The 19,382-nt window shown below is 40.0% G+C and overlaps 1 protein-coding gene across 2 annotated transcripts in view; it reads right to left on the bottom strand.

The window, feature by feature from the left end:
- Positions 1-19,057, bottom strand: part of LOC109868409 (integrin alpha-4-like) — a 29,663-nt gene extending 10,606 nt beyond the window's left edge. Inside the window, exons 1-15 of one of the 2 annotated variants that reach the window (XM_020457953.2) lie at positions 18,639-19,057; positions 18,180-18,295; positions 17,795-17,889; positions 14,933-15,062; positions 14,597-14,664; positions 13,811-13,940; positions 13,343-13,428; positions 12,202-12,264; positions 11,789-11,926; positions 10,541-10,649; positions 9,188-9,282; positions 8,470-8,560; positions 7,362-7,407; positions 6,830-6,984; positions 3,542-3,696 (exon numbers count right to left, since the gene is read on the bottom strand). In XM_020457953.2, coding sequence (XP_020313542.1) covers positions 3,542-3,696; positions 6,830-6,984; positions 7,362-7,407; positions 8,470-8,560; positions 9,188-9,282; positions 10,541-10,649; positions 11,789-11,926; positions 12,202-12,264; positions 13,343-13,428; positions 13,811-13,940; positions 14,597-14,664; positions 14,933-15,062; positions 17,795-17,889; positions 18,180-18,295; positions 18,639-18,820 — 1,659 coding nt within the window. In that variant the 5' untranslated portion in view covers positions 18,821-19,057. The remainder of the gene's footprint in view (positions 1-3,541; positions 3,697-6,829; positions 6,985-7,361; positions 7,408-8,469; positions 8,561-9,187; positions 9,283-10,540; positions 10,650-11,788; positions 11,927-12,201; positions 12,265-13,342; positions 13,429-13,810; positions 13,941-14,596; positions 14,665-14,932; positions 15,063-17,794; positions 17,890-18,179; positions 18,296-18,638) is intronic. The other variant, XM_031797820.1, reaches the window with a different exon arrangement.
- Positions 19,058-19,382: the final 325 nt, after the last annotated feature.

Here is a 19,382-nt window from a genome sequence, read left to right as displayed (position 1 = left end):
AATCCCATTGAGAACTTGTGGTCTATCCTCAAGAGGCGGGTAAACAAACAAAACCTCACAAATTCGGACAAACTCCAAGCATTGATTATGCAAGAATGGGCTGCCATCATCAGGATGTGGCCCAGAAGTTAATTGACAGCATGCCAGGGTAATTGCAGAGGTCTTGAAAAAGATGGGTCAACACTGGAAATATTGACTCTTTGCATCAACTTCATGTAATTGTCAATAATTGTCAATAAAAGCCTTTGACACTTATGAAATGCTTGTAATTATACTTCCGTATTCCATAGTAATATCTGTCAAAAATATCTAAAGACACTGAAGCAGCAAACTTTGTGGAAATTAATATTTGTGTAATTTTCCAAACTTTTGGCCACAACTGTACATATGAATTACAGTATTTAAAACTTTTTCAAAGTGCATACAGTATGAGGGAGTTGAGATTGATACAGAAATGGGTGACCAAAAGACATTTAGCCCCATGTCACATCAGTCACTCACATTCCCTTACCAGTCCCCTTTACTGCTGTACTGTCACCTCTGTTAATAACATTCATTACTGCCATTACTCATTAATCACACTTTTAAAAAAATACACCAAATGTAGAAACGCACACAGTCACACCTTCATTGGGATTTCCTCTGACAGATAATGAGTCTGGTTTAAGGTCTCCAATAACTCCATCTTTAGCTGTTAATAAGTGCATGGGTTAAACCATGAGCTAGCTTAGATGGCGAGAGAGAGAGAGAGAGAGAGAGAGAGAGAGAGAGAGAGAGAGAGAGAGAGAGAGAGAGAGAGATTTACTGTATATACGGGGAGAGAGAGAGGCAAAGCATGAGACAAAGAGACAAAGGGGAGTGGCAGAAAGTGAAAGAAAAAGAAAAGAAAGAGAGACAGAGACAGAGTCCAGAGGGGCTCTTCCAAACACTTGAGTATTAACCCCTCCTCCCCTCCTCTCCTTTCCTCCCAGTCCCGCTATATTTTTATCCAGTTCACTATGCTCCTTCCCATGTAACGTGATACGTTGTTCTGGACTTCCCAAAGGCACCTACTGTCCTTATTAGACCCCTTTATCAGACATAAACTGAATGGGTCATTGGTTGCTGACGCAGTTGCCACCCAAATGATGGTCCATCCTGATAACAAACTAGCTGATGATTCATCAACCGAAAGGTAAAACAGGTCTATGACGATCAGACAATGTCCCTCGACTCTACTGACTCATAATGCTTTGATCTCTATCAGTAGCATGCTGTCCTGACCAGAAGTCCTAGCAAAATGCATAGCACATAGAATAAAAAAGGTTTTACCAGATATTGTTCATCCTGATCAGACAGGTTTTTTACATGGACGATATATTGGATATAATATTTTTAATGAGGATAACATTGACTTGTGTTTTATTTCGCAAGACACATTTTCGTTTACTATCAAAGGACAGTGATGTTTCACAGCGATACCAAAAAGATCATCAAGGGTTTAGAAATCCAGGGGATAAAAACAAAAGTGTCGATGTATGTTGAAGTCCACAATCTGGTCCCTGCACAGCCTCATTGAAGATCTTGATCACTTTTCTATTGATTAAAACCTATATATGACAGCTGTACCATATTACGTATTGGATCTTTAAAAAATACAGTGTTTACACTCCCCTGTAGTTTACAAATAAAATGGGCGGATGGTGAAGTAGACATACTTGGTATGCATATCTCCAAAAATATAAATGAACTTACCACAATCAATTTCAATGGACAGTTAGCAAAAATACATACGATTCTGCAACCATGGAGAGGGAAATACTTGTCTATTTATGGGAAAATCACATTGATTAACCCTTTGGTCCTGTCACAGTTTACTTACTTACTAATGGCACTGCCTACTCCAGATGACTCATTTTATAAATCATATGAGCAAAAAAAATGACATTTTACTTGGAATGCAAAGTTAAGCTCTAAACCTCTCACTAGAAGCATCACTCATACATAAATTATACTTAAACCCAAAATGGTTCTCCAGTAGATTATTAAGAAAGGCTCATTCTTTGTTCAAAAATTGCCTTTTTACCTTTATACAGATTACAACTTCTCATTTCCGACAAATTGAAAATTAAATTTTGTTTAAAGTATCGCCCTTTCTCAAACAAGCCATACAAAGTTGGTTACAATTTCAGTTTTATCCTCCAGAAAAGATAGAACAAATATTACAACAAACATTATAGTTAAACTCAAATAAACTCATAAATAAATAAAACATTCTTTATGGAAAAAATTGTAAAAAAAAATGTATTATATTTATTAATGATATTATGAATTGAAACGGAGGAGTTGTCACATATGCAGCTATCGAACATATATGTGAATATCTGCTCAATCCAAATTTTTCAACCAACTGATTGCAGCATTACCACAAAAATGGAGGAGGCAAGGGGAAAAGGGAGAAGTAGGGAACTTGTTTTTCTGCCATATATTAAAGACACAAATTGGCTGAAAGGAACTAGCATAAATAGAAAAATATACCAGTTTCATTTGAGGACAGAAATGTTGACAGCTGCGCCATACAGGTTGCAAAATAAATGGGAAGAGATTTTTAATGTACCAATTCCATGAACTGGTACAAAAACGACACTTCATTCAACACTTAGAGTTTTCCAATTCAAATTATTATATACAATTCTTGCCACCAACAGAATGCTATATATATGGGGCATACAGCAATCTCAGCTCTGTAGATTTTGCTGCGAAGAGACAGAATCAATAGATTATTTATTCTGGTATTTCCCCAATGTAGCTTGTTTCTGGTCACAGGTTCAGGAATGATTCAAAAATCACAACATGCTCTTAAAATTAACCTTACAAATAGCATTGTTGGGCGATTTAGAAAGCCATAGTCAGTTACTAAATAATATAATAATACTAGTAGGAAAGGTTTTCATCTTTAGCTCATAATCTGTGGATACTATACGATTAGAAAGGTAAAACAATTATGTAAAACATCACAGCACAATTTAAAAATGGCACATGGATCCAAACAAGGGTGGTCGATGGTGATAGGTGGGTGAGGGTTGGAATTATAGAGCTTATGTTTGGTAATGTATTATTATTTTATTGTTATTTGACTGCTTTATATAAAAGTATGTAAAATGTGTATTTAAAATGTATATGTAAAATGTATATTTAAAATGTAAAAATGTATGTATATGTAGCAGAAAAGCAGTAAAAAAACAAATATATATTTGTCCTCCAAAGGGGGGGGGGGTTAATAAAAATACAAAGAATACAAAAAAAGCATGCTGACCTGACCTGAAGTCAGTTCTTTGATGCCTGGCAGTAGCATGCTGATATTTTTATAATTGACACCACAGCCTAAACTGACTTGAGGCCACGCATAGGGTCTTACAATAACTGACTCTGAGTTAGTGATTATAGTGTCTGGGCTGGGGTTCTAAACTTACCTGAAGCGATTGCATACCTGACAACAGTTCTCAGTGGTTACAGCTGCTGACCCTCACATCCGACCCCTTACCCCTGAACTCTTACTCACCCTTATGAAGGCCTGGTGGGGGACGCAGGTCAGCTGGTCGTGTCTGGTTTTGACCCGCCCTGTTGTAGCGTTGGACGTCCCGTTTCCGTGGAAATGGAAACGTGAGGGGAAGGACTCCTTGTGCTGCGTGTCTGCTGTCAGATTATACTGGAGCACTATGGGTGAGAGTGAGTGAGGGGGGTGGAGAGCGGGAGGGAGAGAGGGTAGAAAGGAGGGTGAGAGAGGGAAACATTGAGGTAAAAATATTTTGTTTCAGAGAGCACCCAGAGTTTACATGAACCAGGGCCCCAGACATACAGACCTAAACCCAGGCTCAACCCCCAGACATACAGACCTAGACCAAGACTCAATCCCAGACATACAGATCTAAACCCAGTCTCAATCCCAGACATACAGACCTAAACCCAGTCTCAATCCCAGACATACAGACATAGACCCAATCTCAATCCCAGACATACAGACCTAAACCCAGGCTCAACCCCCAGACATACAGACCTAGACCCAGTCTCAATCCCAGACATACAGACATAGACCCAGCCTCAACCCTAGACCCAGCCTCAACCCCAGACATACATACCTAGACCCAGGCTCAACCCCAGACATACAGACATAGACCCAGCCTCAATCCCAGACCCAGTATCAACCCCAGACATACAGACTTAGACCCAGCCTCAATCCCAGACATACAGACCTAGAACCAGCCTCAACCCTAGACCCAACCTTAACCCCAGACATACAGACTTCGACCCAGCCTCAATCCCAGACATACAGACCTAGACCAAGCCTCAACCCCAGTCTCAGACCCAGACATACAGACCTAGATCCAGGCCTCAACCCCAGACCCAGACATACAGACCTAGACCAAGCCTCAAGCCCAGCCTCAACCCCAGTCCCAGACCCAGACATACAGATCTAGATCCAAGCCTCAAGCCCAGCCTCAACCCCAGACCCAGACATACAGACCTAGATCCAAGTCTCAACCCCAGATCCAGCCTCAACCCCAGGCTCATCCCCAGCTCCAACCTCAACCGCAGACCCAGCCACAACCCCAGGCTCAGCCACAGCATCAATCCCAGCCCAGGCTCCCAGCCTCAACCCCAGCCTGCAACCCAGCCTTACTACCAGACCAAGGCCTAGCTCCAGCCTTAGCCCCAGACCCAGCCTCTTTCTCAGCCCCAAACACAACCCCAGACCCAGCCCTAATCATAAATGTAATATAGATGGAGAAAACATATTTTTAATGAGGATAACATTAACTTGTGTTTTATTTCACAAGACACATTTTCGTTTACCATCAAATGACAGTGATGTTTCACAGCGATACCAGATAACTTTGAATAACTTAAATCCTTTCTGTAATTCAAAATTTAAAATCCCACCAAAAAGATAATGTTGAGGAACATAGGCAGTTAAAAACCTGGTACCCTAGATGGACAACATCATTGTATCTATCAGGACAGGGCTGTGCCAGAGCCTTACAGTCTCTAACAGACACTTTCACCACAGGAATGCTCTGCAGAGATAACCCTTGATAAGGCAGGGTTAACAAACTAACCAACTGCCCCACGCCTCAGGGACTAGTGATAAGATGGAAGGACTGACAGTGATAAGGAAAAAGTCTGTCTCCGACACAACAGTGTTTTCTGTCAACTAGTCCAGGTCAGGGGCTTTCATAACTATTTCCTATACTAGACTTCGTGCATTATACCATTTTCCACATACATACTAGTAGTATAGGAATGCTCACATTACTATAGCATGTTTGAAAAATTTGTTTTTGGTCACTATTAAGTAGAGGTCGACCGATTAATCGGAATGGCTGATTAATTAGGGCCGATTTCAAGTTTTCATAACAATCGGAAATTTGTATTTTTGGGCGCCGATTTGCCGATTTAATTATATATATATATATATTCATACATTTATTTAACTAGGCAAATCAGTTAAGAAGACATTCTTATTTTCAATGACGGCCTAGGAACGGTGGGTTAACTGCCTCTTTTAGGGGCAGAACGACAGATTTTCACCTTGTCTGCTCGGGGGATACAATCCTGCAACCTTACAGTTAACTAGTCCAACGCAATAACGACCTGCCTCTCTCTCGTTGCACTCCACAAGGAGACGGCCTGTTACGCGAATGCAGTAAGCCAAGGTATGTTGCTAGCTAGCATTAAACTAATCTTATAAAAAACAATCAATCATAATCACTAGTTAACTACACATGGTTGGTGATATTACTAGATATAATCTAGCATGTACTCTGTTGCATATAATCTGACTGAGCATACAAGCATACAAGTATCTAAGTATCTGACTGAGCGGTGGTAGGCAGAAGCAGGCCCCTAAACATTCATTCAAACAGCACTTTCGTGCATTTTGCCAGCAGCTCTTCGTTGTGCGTCAAGCATTGCGCTGTTTATGACTTCAAGCCTGTCAACTCCCGAGATGAGGCTGGTGTAACCGAAGTGAAATGGCTAGCCAGTTAGCGTGCGCTAATAGCGTTTCAAACGTCACTCGCTCTGAGCCTTCTAGTAGTTGTTCCCCTTGCTCTGCATGGGTAACACTGCTTCGATGGCGGCTGTTGTTGTTGTGTTGCTGGTTCGAGCCCAGGGAGGGACGAGGAGAGGGACGGAAGCTATACTGTTACACTGGCAATACTAAAGTGTCTATAAGAACATCCAATAGTCAAAGGTTAATGAAATACAAATGGTATAGAGGGAAACAGTCCTATAATTCCTATAATAACTACAACCTAAAACTTCTTATCTGGGAATATTGAAGACTCATGTTAAAATGAACCACCAGCTTTCATATGTTCTCATGTTCTGAGCAAGGAACTGAAACGTTAGCTTTCTTACATAGCACATATTGCACTTTTACTTTCTTCTCTAACACTTTGTTTTTGCATTATTCAAACCAAATTGAACATGTTTCATTGTTTACTTGAGGCTAAATTGATTTTATTGATGTATTATATTAAGATAAAATACGTGTTCATTCAGTATTGTTGTAATTGTCATTATTCCAAATAAATAAATACAAATCGGCCGATTAATCGGTATCGGCTTTTTTGGTCCTCCAATAATCGGTACCGGCGTTGAAAAATCATAATCGGCCGACCTCTACTATTAAGTACACAAACCAGAACCAAAACTGTCTTTTGTTTGTAAGTGCCCCTGCACACATAACCTTCACTAATGTAATGATTAACACAATGCAAACAGACAGGTTGTTTTCACAGTGCAGGGCTATGAGGGAGCCAGGGGCACGGGTAGAGGGTCTGCTCACCTATTGAAGAGGTGAAGTGTCGAGCATGGACCCTGAAGCAGACTGTAGCATTGATGCAGACAGCAGGAAGACCGTTGTCAGAACACAGCGCTACATAGCGGTCTACACTGACAGGCAGGGGCATGAAGGCTTCTACCACTATTACTGGACGAGTCCTGGCACAGGGAGACGACAACATGTCAACAATATGAAAACAACACATCGACACTCTGTGTCAAAACAAATACAATTGTACACTTGCATTAGAATATGGGAGCTACAGTATATAGGCCAGAAGACAAACAAATGTACAAACCAAAAGGTATTACAAACAGTAAAAATGGCCAGGGAACTATACAGGTCAAATACATGGGCCAAGCCACTTTCACTGAGGTAATTCAGAAAGTTAAATAATGAAATGTAAGATAAAATGTTCACCAATGTTCATTGTAAGCTTAACCTCTACCCAACATCTCTGACATGAATGCAGTAATTCTAGTTTCAGAGATTAGTTATCTAGTGGATGTAATGTGATATGTAACACAGTTCTTACCTCAGAACAACAGCTGAGTCTGAGAGGAAGGCCCCTACTGCTACATCTGTAGTTTAGAGAGATGCAGATAGATAGCTGTCATTATCTTGAACATGCAATTTCCTGCTATAGGCCTATCTGGCTGCAAGGCTCTCTAGACTTGTTAAAGCTCTAAACCAGTTTGTTACTCAGTTTAGAACCACTCATAAGACATCAGTGGAATGTTTTTAATTCATTCATTTGTTCTTTCATTCATTTGTTCATTCAGTCATTCAGTCATTCGTTTGTTCAATCCACATTAGCCTGCAGACAAAATGTATTCACACAGTTTACTGCACTGTAACCAAAACTCCTTTAAACTTTACAGCAATGTACTGTTAAACCAATGTTCCTTTGGAAGTTATTGTAACATAACTGTACTTTTTTCCTACAGTAACTTACAGGTAACTAATTGTCTGCCAGTAAGTTACCATAAAAACAACAGGATTTATTTTACAGTGTGGCGATAAACTGATGCGTTTTGTTTTTAGATAAGTATTTAACACTTGCGTTACAAATCTATCTATAAAACAACAATTAAAACAAATAACACATGAAAAAAACTAATGAAATGTTTTATTGACAGACAGTACACAATCCTTTACAATGTACCAGTTCTAAGAGATGACTAGCTAAGAGATGACTAACTGTCTACATCTCTCTCTCTGTCAGTCTACCGTATATCCTGTTTAGTTCACAGTGTATCACTAGTGGAAGATGCGAAGATGAGAAGCAGAGAGTAAGCAGACAACTATCAGTAGTGACCCTAATTTAAACCCCAGGATATTCCCACTGCCCAATTTGGTTTTCCCTGGGTAGCAGCCAACACACACACACACACACACACACACACACTCACCCACGTGCACAAATATTTTCCCGTCCCCTGTCCTCAGTTCTCAGTTCTGTTCCCACCACTGCCATGTTTTGACGATCTTACTAATTTAAGGCACAGCATGTGTGACATAATAACAGGACATTTCCGTGTGTTCTGTTCTAGTCAGCAGTAGAGAAACCGAGACAGACTCAAACATTGTACTGGAGGGAAAGGTTGACAGTCAAGGTTGACAGTCAAGAAAGGGATAGTTACCTTGGTAACCGTTTTCATCAACATCGATGGCTCCTGACACAGACTGGCCGAACATCTTTAAATCATTACCCAGAACAGAGCCAGTGATCCTCTGATGATGGAACAAGAACAGCTGGATTATTCTTACAGTTTAACCCTCTGTACTTTACACACTTCATACACTTCATTTTGTCTCACAAACCAAGAGAGCTGTCTATGACTACCAGATGTAAGCTGTACAGTACACATTTCAGCTTTTTTTCTAGTACGGAGCTTTGAGATTCAAGTAAGGTAATTGATCTGTATTTGGATATACAGTAACTATATTTTCTCCAAGAGGTTGTATTCCACATTGAGATACATTTATTTACATATACATTGCTTTATCTCTATGGTATTCCATAACTAAAAGCTCATTTAAATGTAACTGCTTCATGTAAACTGTCTCACATGCTCAGACAGAGAAAAGCAGGAGACCAAACAGTTTAAGGAAATCGTAGCAATTCAGAGTCAGGAACTCTCTTCCAACTGTCTGAGAGCAAAGAGAGAAATAAAGGCACATTTGATCCTCACGTCCTATGTCCCTCCCTCCAATCTATTGTCCCTGATCGTTGGTCAGAGGAGGGACACCCTGACCCCTCTTCCCTTCACTCCCTTCTTTACTTCCAGTAATCTCCTGTCCCTGAAGTCTGCGGACAAACAGCAGCTGGAAGGGACATATCCATAGCTGAATACATACTTGAGAGAAGGTCTGAGAGATCCCTGTTTTCCTCCCATTGTAGATATATATAGCCCCACGCAGCTCTTCTTCCTGCGGAGCCCCCACTGCCACATCTGGAACACATTTACAGTCAGTCAGTGGTTAACTTAGGATGCATCCCAAATGGCACCATATTCCCTATTTTGTGCACTACTTTTGATCAGAGCCCGTAGGGTAATGTAGTTAATTAGTGCACTATATAGGAATTAGGCTGCTCTTTTTTTCTAACCTTTATTTAACTAGGCAAGTCAGTTAAGAACAAATTCTTATTTTCAATGACGGCCTAGGAACAGTGGGTTAACTGCCTTGTTCAAGGGGAGAGCGACAGATTCCAATTCCAGATTTTCCTTATTGAAAAGCATTGAAGAGAATTGGAATTCTAGAGTACGTCCTGAATTGACAATCATTTAAATGGAATTGACCCCAACCCTGGTGTGGGTGTGGGTGTGGGTGTGGGTGTGGCTGTGTGTGTGTGCGTGCGTGCGTGCGTGTGTGTGTGTGTGTGTGTGTGTGTGTGTGTGTGTGTGTGTGTGTGTGTGTCTGTGCGTGTGTGTGTGTGTGTGTGTGTGTGTGTGTGTGTGTGTGTGTGTGTGTGTGTGTGTGTGTGTGTGTGTGTGTGTGTGTGTGTGTGTGTGTGTGTGTGTGTGTGTGTGTGTGTGTGTGTGTGTGTGTGTGTCTGTGCGTGTGTGTGTGTGTGTGTGTGTGTGTGTGTGTGTGTGTGTGTGTGTGTGTGTGTGTGTGTGTGTGTGTGTGTGTGTTGAGGAACTGGCAGTTAGGCTGGTGTAAGTGGCAGTTAGAAGTGTGCTGGGGCCCTGTGATCAGCTGTAGGGGATGTGGTTGGTTGGTGGTATTTCCTCTGTGTTGAGTGGGGCTGGTTTATGGTGTGTATCTTCGTACCCAGTTACCCAATATCACCACAGACTTTAGTGCAGTTCCTTCTGACTGGCATAGCTCACTCTCTGTTTGTTTTAGAGCTGCCAATTGCTCATAGCCTTGATCAACCATCCTGATCTTGCAAGCTTACATTGAAACTAAATGAGAGTGCAGTGGTCCGGATGGTGGATCAGGCTGCATTGCATTCAATTGAAATATGCAGATATTTGATTGTGCAACAATTGGGACAGTACCTACTTGGAATATATCACCAAGTTCAATTTCACTTTATTTATTTATTTATTTATTTTACCAAAAACTATGCAGAACATTGGCACATTCGCTAGGGTAGCTGATTTTGTCATCATAGTTTTGCTGTACTGTGACAAATCATTATAACTTTAAAGATAAAGTAAGAATTGATTTATATCTTTGGAAAAAAATATGCATAACACTCACCAGCAAAGCCATCATCATCAATATCTCCCAGATCAGTTATGGTCTCCCCAAATCTGGCAGCATACGAGTTGCTTCCCACCAACTGAAACTCTGCTTCCTTCATATTAGCCTTAAAACACATTCATTTACAGTCTTAATATTCCTTCTCTCCTCTGCCCAGGGTAATGGCTTGTAAAGTTGTAAAGTTGAGAAAACGGTAATTTGCTGATGGAGATATGTGGGGGAAGTAGCTAGCTAAGCTCCATGTAATTGTAGTCATTAGGTTGGTAATTACGTAAAGTTACTCATGTCATGCAGAGTTGCCTGGTCCTTAGTAGTACACTATAAATGTATCAGATATCCACTGGTTTAGCGTTCCGTAATACAAACTCATCAGTCATAGAAACAGTCCTCAGGTCCTGCTATCATCATGCTGTGTTGTTTTATATCATCTGCCAGTGTATAAGAGAGTACAGTAATATAGTAACTCCAGCCTCTTCTTTATATAGGAAATGGCAATAAAAGAAAAATCTCTTTACTCAAGCATATTCATTTCTATAAAGTTCTCATTGTTCTGAAAGCTGAATAGTTAGTCTAGATGTTACTACATATGTATAAGAGCAACTTAATGTTAAGTGATACCATAATTGGTTTTGAAAGGTTTTTGTTATAACAGTGCACAACGCCAGTATTGTATGAGATGCTTAACTACTATCATATTTAAGAAGTACAGAGTTACGTTGTGAAGATAACAGTATGTGTGTGAGATGTGAGGTAGGAAGTCTCTATTGATGTTGTTCTGTTTTAACAAATACTGTATCTTCAGGGACAGTGTTCCATATAACAGCTTTCAATAGGTAATGGACCATCAAATTACATTAGATCCAAGGCTATTTGAAAAACTCACAGCTAGACAATAACTGCACAATAAGTTATTTTTACGATAGTGGTGAAAGAAAGGTTGTATCTCACTCAATTCATTTTTCCTCGAATCCTCGCATCCTCACTCCTCACCTCCTTCTCAAGCCACATTGGAAGAGAAGATCCAATGTCCCTCCCTCCTGACCTTCTCCTCCAATGAGTTTTGAGAAGGCAAGAAGAGGAATCAGGGAAATCAAGGTTGTCTGTCGTATACTGTATTTTTTATGTGGAGGGTGTTGATTATGATACTTGTAAGTGACAAGCCTATCTTAATTGCCCCTGAGGGGACAAATATAAAGTTGTATTGAATTGAAGGAAAAACGGATTGGGAAAGATCCCAGTACTTACGGCTCCTTGGTTTATGTAGACATGGACTTGTCCTTCCTCTCTCACGGTGCTGTACATGGGAGATCCTACCAGTAGATCAGACAGGCCATCTCCATTCAGGTCCACAGCACACACACTGGCACCAAAATACGAGCCGAGCTACAGTATAGGAAAGCAGGTTTCAAGTTAATACAGTCGATCAAATCAATCAAATTTATTTATGAAGCCAGAAGTTGTCACAAAGTGATTTTGCAGTGAAGAGGTATGATCGAGTTCTGCATCAAAAATCAAGACATTCATTTCCGGTTTCCCAGACAAAGCTTATACCCAGTCCTAGACTAAAGAGCATGCTCAATGGAGATTCTTAGTACAAGACTAGGCTTAATCTGTGTCAGGGAACCTGGCCGTAAAGATATCTGGCTACTAATTCCCACCTTGCTGCCCTTGACTTCACTGATTATCTTCAGCATGTTTTCTTCAGCTCTGAATAGGTAGGCCTGGAGAAGAGGACAGAAACGACCTGGTCACATCAAAACTTAAAGCCAACTACGGATGAATGGTAAAATGCATAAACTACTTAGATCATATCACAATACCCATACAGACATGATCTCAAATCAAATCACATTTTATTTGTCACATGCACCAAATACAACAGGTGTAGGTAGACCTTACAGTGAAATGCTTACTTACAAGCCCTTAACCAACAATACATTAATCTGATTGCTTTCTACTGATAAAATATCTCCCATCTGTCATCTTGACATTCCTGTGGAACATGTATTTGGTGAGGCCATTAAGAACTAGCAACATTTACAGTCTTCAAAAAATAAAATATTCCTCCATAAAATGTGCACAGAATTGCCACAAGACAAAATTATTCCCCACTTTCTGCAGAGAGATTCATTTACATTACCTTATGGGCCCTTGTCAAAAGTAGTGCACTTAATAGGGAAAAGAGTGCCCTTTGGGACATAGTCTGTGTCTGCTAAATTAGTTAAATGTAAAGTTTAAAAAAAAAATATTTAACTTTTATTTAACTAGGCAAGTCAGTTAAGAACAAATTCTTATTTACAATGACGGCCTAGGAACAGTGGGTTAACTGCCTGTTCAGGGGCAGAACGACAGATGTGTACCTTGTCAGCTCAGGGGTTTGAACTTGCAACCTTCCGGTTACTAGTCCAACGCTCTAACCACTAGGCTACCCTGCCGCCCCGACGACAAGATCCTTAAAGCATATCTAAATAAAAGCCTTCTGACAAGTTTAAAATGTCCTGCATTGCAGGAAAGTTCTCCTACATCAGGGCAACCAGAGCCAAACCCACATGTATTTTTCAATAGCACATACATTTCACCAGTAACATGAGGAATGCCCAATGCATCATATATTTAGCATCACCCTGGTTAGTGATTCAAACACACACTGTATTGTACTTACCGCCTTTAGCTTGTCAGGTCATAAGAAGCAAGCCACATATAAGTGTTGGTTCTGTGCTTCTTTCTACAGGCAGGTGGTGGGGTGATAGGGATAGGATGGGGGTGAAAGAAAAAAACAGGAATGAAATGAACTCTTACCTTACCAGTCTGCCCGTGCTGGGGCGCACCGCCAACAATCTCTGTGGAGTCAGGGTGGAGGAAGTGGCCGGCCCCAACCGAGTAGCCTGGTGAGGAAAAGAAGGATCACAATGTAGGTACAATGCCAGAACAGCATTAGTACAACTTTAATATAACCAAAGAATCAGACTACCAGAGTAGCCCGGCAATGGAAAGGTATCACAACGTTAATACAATGTCAGTGCAACATTAGTATAACCTTGATAAAACATTTGTAAACCTTAGTGCATGTTTAGAATACCCAACTGAACAGGTACCGTAGAACCAGATGGCACTGGTTGATATAAGAGATAAGAGAAACGAGCCAGATGTACCTGGCCAGCCCCCCCACCGCCCCACACACAGACAAAAGCATGAGTGTCTTTATGAGACATGTGACAACCGGACAAGTCTTTCTGATCGTCTCCAACCATATTATAATTAACATACCCAGGTAACTGCCATAGAGGACAGTGCTGCTGTCATCCACATAGGCAGACAGGACCCTGCTGGAGGTGTTGTAGACCAGGACAGATCCAGTCCAGTACGATGTCCCTGGGGCTCCCATAATTATCAAGTCCTGAAGAAAAAAAACACAACACATACATCGGAGTGTTGTTCAGTTTTTGTTTTATGTTTGTGATTTCCCAGTAAACCAAAATTGGTTCTGTGAAAGTTCGCAGAACCTTCTTTACGTTGTGGCAAATGTTTGTTCTCATAACACAAAAACGATCCAGTAGTGCTGATCATTATACAATGCTTGTATAAAACATTCACCTGATGTTAAAAGAATGTTCCCAGAATGCTGCTCTCATATTTTGTTTCAGCAGTATGTTCTTAAAACATTACTGGGACATTGTGTTATTACATTACCTGGAAACCTAATGAGAACATTTGGGGAATGTCCTGTGGTGGTTGTTTCAGATGTTGTGCACAACATTTTATTGAATGTTAGGAAAACATCCCAATATTTCATTTAAAACATTTCCTGAAGAATGTTTGAATGTTTTTGGGATGTTATCATCTTAATCTTAGAGCAACAAAAAAAACGAACTAGAACTTAAAGAGAATCTGAACTAATGTTCTGGGAATGTTCCCAGTTTGATGGGTTGTGTGCATTTCAAGTTTGTGACTTGTGTATTTGTACATGTACCTGTGTATGTGTATGTGAACACGTGCATTACTAGCATATACATAAACTTTAGGGTTAAACAGAATATGTAGAGGAACTGATACCTCAGTCAGAAAGTTGGATATCCCTGCTTGGCATGATCCATAGTCCTCACCAAACTTCCGTTGGTGATCTGGAGAAAGAGTGGTAGATGCATTTTCATTTTGGCCAATAAAGCAAGCTTACTGTCAACAAGCTCTCAGACTCAGTGCAGGTTGCTTACAGGTGTGGCCTTGGAGTTAGACATGGCGAGAACAAAAACATATGGATACTCGGCCTCGGTTATTGACTGATTTATGTGATTTATAACCCACATTTCCATTTTTCTGTTGCAAAACGTTTTGCTACGGTATGCATTAATGAATAAGAATCAGATATCCTGTAAATGCAAAACAGTGTACCTTTGTAGCATGGGATGAGTGGTTGAGACTGTTTGAGGTCAGCCTCGTATCTGTAACAGACACCATGAGGCAGCTTGTTCTGGTTTTCTTTCCTGGAATAGAACACGTTCTTCCAACGATGCCCACATGCCTGTGGAAGGAGAAGCAACACAGATGTTGTTGGAGGAAATGCAACTATTTGAGAGGAGGAATGTAACAACAATGGAATAGTCTACACACAAAATATGTACATTTGTGTTTATTCTAACAAGTGACATAATGAGAGCACTGTGCAGCAGCTAGTTTACAAAATAACGTTAAATGACAACAGGCTATAGGCTAAACACAAAATATGTCAATGATGTGGGTCTTCAAAATAGGAACATCAGTGTAATATGGGATCATTTAATATGTCTGGTAGGGTTGCAAAGGATGCAAGTCTTGTTTCTTGTTTAAGACCAGGCACTACAGGCTGAAATAAATAAAAAATCATCTACCTATCAATTCTGAGATTTTGTAGCACTTTGGTCCATTAATATGAGTATTTTCAAAAAAGAAACATATATATATATTTTTAAACGTCATGAGAAAATACAGTACCAGTCAAAAGTTTGAACACATCTATTCATTCAAGGATTTTTCATAATGTTTTACTATTTTCTACATTGTACAATAATAGTAAACACATCAACACCATGAAATAACACATATGGAATCATGTAGTAACCAAAAAAGTGTTAAACAAATCAAAATATATTTTAGATTTTAGATTCTTCAAAGTAGCCACCCTTTGCCTTTGCCTCTCTCAACCAGCTTCACCTGGAATGCTTTTCCAACAGTCTTGAGGGAGTTCCCACATATGCTGAGCACTTGTTGGCTGCATTTCCTTCACTCTGCGGTCCAGCTCATCCCAAATTATCTCAATTGGGTTGAGATCTGCTGATTGTGGAAGCCAGGTCATCTGCAGCACTACATCACTCTCCTTCTTGGTCAAATAGCCCTTACACAGCCTGGAGGTGTGTTGGGTCATTGTCCTGTTGAAAAAACAAATGATAGTCCCACTATGCACAAACCAGATGGAATTGCTTATCGCTGCAGAATGCTGTGGTAGTCACGCTGGATAAGTATGCCTTGAAATCTAAATAAATCACTGAAAGTGTCACCACACCATCACACTTCCTCCTCCATGCTTCATGGTGGGAACCACATACGTAGAGATCATCCATTCACCAACTCTGCGTCTCACAAAGACACAGCGGTTGGAACCAAAAATCTCACATTTGGACTCATCAGACCAAAGGACAGATTTCCACCGGTCTCATGTCCATTGCTCGTGTTTCTTGGTCCAAGCAAGTCTCTTGTTATAATTGGTGTCCTTTAGTAGTTGTTTCTTTGCACCAATCGACCATGCACACAGTCTCCTACAAACAGTTGATGTTGAGATGTGTCTGTTACTTGAACTATGTGAAGCATTTATTCGTGCTACAATTTCTGAGGCTGATAACTCTAATGAACTCTGTAGCATAGGTAATGACAGGCGGTCCTCATTAGAGCCAGTTTCATCATAGCGCTTGATATTTTTTGTGACTGCACTTGAAGAAAATGTCAAAGTAATAATGGACTATCTATTCTCTTAGTTTTTTTAGCTGTTCTTGCCATAATATGGACTTGGTTTTTTACCAAATAGGGCTGTCTTCTGTATACCACCACTACCTTGTCACAACACAACTAATTCTCTCAAACGTATTAAGAAGGAAAGAAATTCCACAAATTAACTTTCAATAATGCACATCTGTTAATTTAAATGCATTCCAGATGACTACCTCATGAAGCTGGTTGAGAGAATGCCAAGAGCGTGCAAAGCTGTCCTCAAGGCAAAGGGTAGCAACTTTGAATCTCAAATATAAAATATATGTTGATTTGTTTAACACTTTTTTGGTGTTAAATGTGTTGTTTCAAAGTTTTGATGTCTTCACTATTATTCTTTAATGTAGAAAATAGAAAACTTAAGAAAAACCCTGGAATGAGTACGTGTGTCCAAAATTTGACTGGTACTATATATTTCCTTTAGTTTATCATACTGCTGTCATCAACATTTTAATGAATTTGAACCACTTTAAAATGGACACACATCAATCATTTCAAAGCTGACTACATTGAATTGCACTAAAAGCCCATTTCATAGAGATTGTTACAAACTGGCCTATACTTAATCATTTACTTTGAAGAGATGGTGATTGGGTCTAAATAGGCGTTTGCTGTTTGGTGTTAGTCTAAATTCAGTGTACTTGTCTTCAACTGCCATTTCCCGAAAGTCAGATTCTTCTTACAAGCCAACAGAAAATGTTCAGTTTCAGAAGCATCTGCATTCATCAAATTGTGTTTGGTTATCCTTAGACATATTCTCCAGACTTGCTCAGAGGGAATTGTTGATATGTTTTGTATTCTAGATACATGTTTTTTTTTTTACCACAATATGCAAATATTTTTTTATTTTACTAAAATATTTAATCAATGTTTTAATAGAAAAAAAGTATTATATTTGTGCCTACATTCAACTGGCAAAAGTTGATTGTGATATGATTAAGGGAAATAAAATACCCAATGAGGGTGTGGTGCCTGGCCTTAAACAAATTTCACCAATACAAGATGTACCCATCTCATTATTTGATTTCGGTCTCGGAATGGGCACAAACACTGTATCACTGGAATTTACACCAATACTGACCATCTGAGCAGGGATTGTAACATTTGTTTACCCCTACTGGGACTAATCTACATAGCCAATACATGACCATCACTGTAAAGAACTTTATGACACCTGCTGATATAAAAAGGGCTTTATAAATACATTTGATTGATTTATTGATTGACTTAACATACCAATACATGGCCATCACGAGGCTGTCTGGACAGGCTGACTCCGAGCCACTGGTTGTCACTCTCAGAGAAGCATGTCTTCCCACAACTGTCCACACCTGTAGTACAGACACACACACACATGCAAGCACACACACACCAACGAGTGATAGAGAGAACGTTAATTGAGAGGTGGCAATGACCTTTAACAATGCCTTATAAACCCTTCGAAAACAATCTGTGGGGCATCCATGTTAAACATGAAGTGCTTCTAGTTATTTGACCAGCGTGCTTTCATATAATCCAATGCAAATGGGTCAATGTCAGTGCACAAATCCCCAAAACCACCTTGGTCAAATAACTTGGAAGCAACACAGATTTTTTTCTTGGTAAAGTCGATATTACAAACCTGTTGATATTTGTTGACATTCTCTCTTGTCCGAGATGCTGCACTTATAAATTGCTCCTGGTTTTTTTACGGCTGGGTAGGAAGATGAATTCGCAACTGGAGCTCCGACTAATAACCTATAACAGGCAATATGGAAATTAATACCCCTAACGTTACACTTTTATACACATCAATACCCCAGCTGTGGGATATCGAACAAACAAATCCTTCACACTGAAAAACTAAAAAAGGCAACATGAATACTCGTAATGTGCAGTTTCTGGTGATTCGTTGTGTCAAAAGGTACTTGTGTTTATAGAATCCCTAATTAACAGTTTTCACACATTTTGGGGCTGAATACCCATTTTGTTCATTCTTCAACAACTAATAGCCTAAATGTGTGTAGCCTATTCAGTTATGGTGTTCTACAGTATGAATGGAGGTTTAAAAAAAGCCTACCACAATGTTTGATTCACTTACCATGTGTTTTTCTGGTTCTTGTGTAACAATACAGAATATCCAAATAAAGATCCATTTGGTCCACTGAAACTAATGGGGTGGTCTACATCCAAATTGTAACACTCGGTGAGATTACAGCACCAGAAGTACGCGAGAAGAAAGCTCCAACAGCAAGAAAGATTGCCCGGCGTTTTTCGCTCCATTTTTGTAAAACAAATACCAACTTTTCCAACACGAAGAGATTACAAGTGAAGGCAGATGAAAACAAAATTAAATAAAAACGTCGTTTATTCAAATCCACGGAAACAGAGAAAAGTCGTACATCCCAATACCAACTTTAGAATTGTATTTGGATAGAGTTGAATAGAGACTGGGCGCGCTCAACTCCTGTTGCGCTTCTTCATGCGTCGGTCGTTCTGCCTGTGCGCAACCTCACATCGTTAGGCTCATGACTAAATTCCGTCACGTGAAACTTCACAAAGTGAGTTAAACCTCTGGCGGATGGCTTGCATGCTGCTCCCCAAATTCATCAAACATAGAGCCCAACCCCCCAACCCACCCTGAAACCTTCTATCCACACCATTAAAACTGAGAGAGATATGTATCCCCTGGATCCTGTGCACGCGAGGAATACATTTTTATTTGAATCAAAGCCACACACATACAGTTCCTTCAGAAAGTACTGTATTCATCCACACCTTGACTTATTCCACATGTTGTTGTGTTACAGCCTGAACCAGGTTTGCCTCTAGGATTTTGCCTGTG

This window comes from Oncorhynchus kisutch, linkage group LG2 (genome assembly GCF_002021735.2).
Source record: "Oncorhynchus kisutch isolate 150728-3 linkage group LG2, Okis_V2, whole genome shotgun sequence".
Taxonomy (NCBI): Eukaryota; Metazoa; Chordata; class Actinopteri; order Salmoniformes; family Salmonidae; genus Oncorhynchus; species Oncorhynchus kisutch.
The sequence above is the reverse complement of the archived record's forward strand: the minus strand, read 5'-3'. Positions and strand labels throughout refer to the sequence as shown.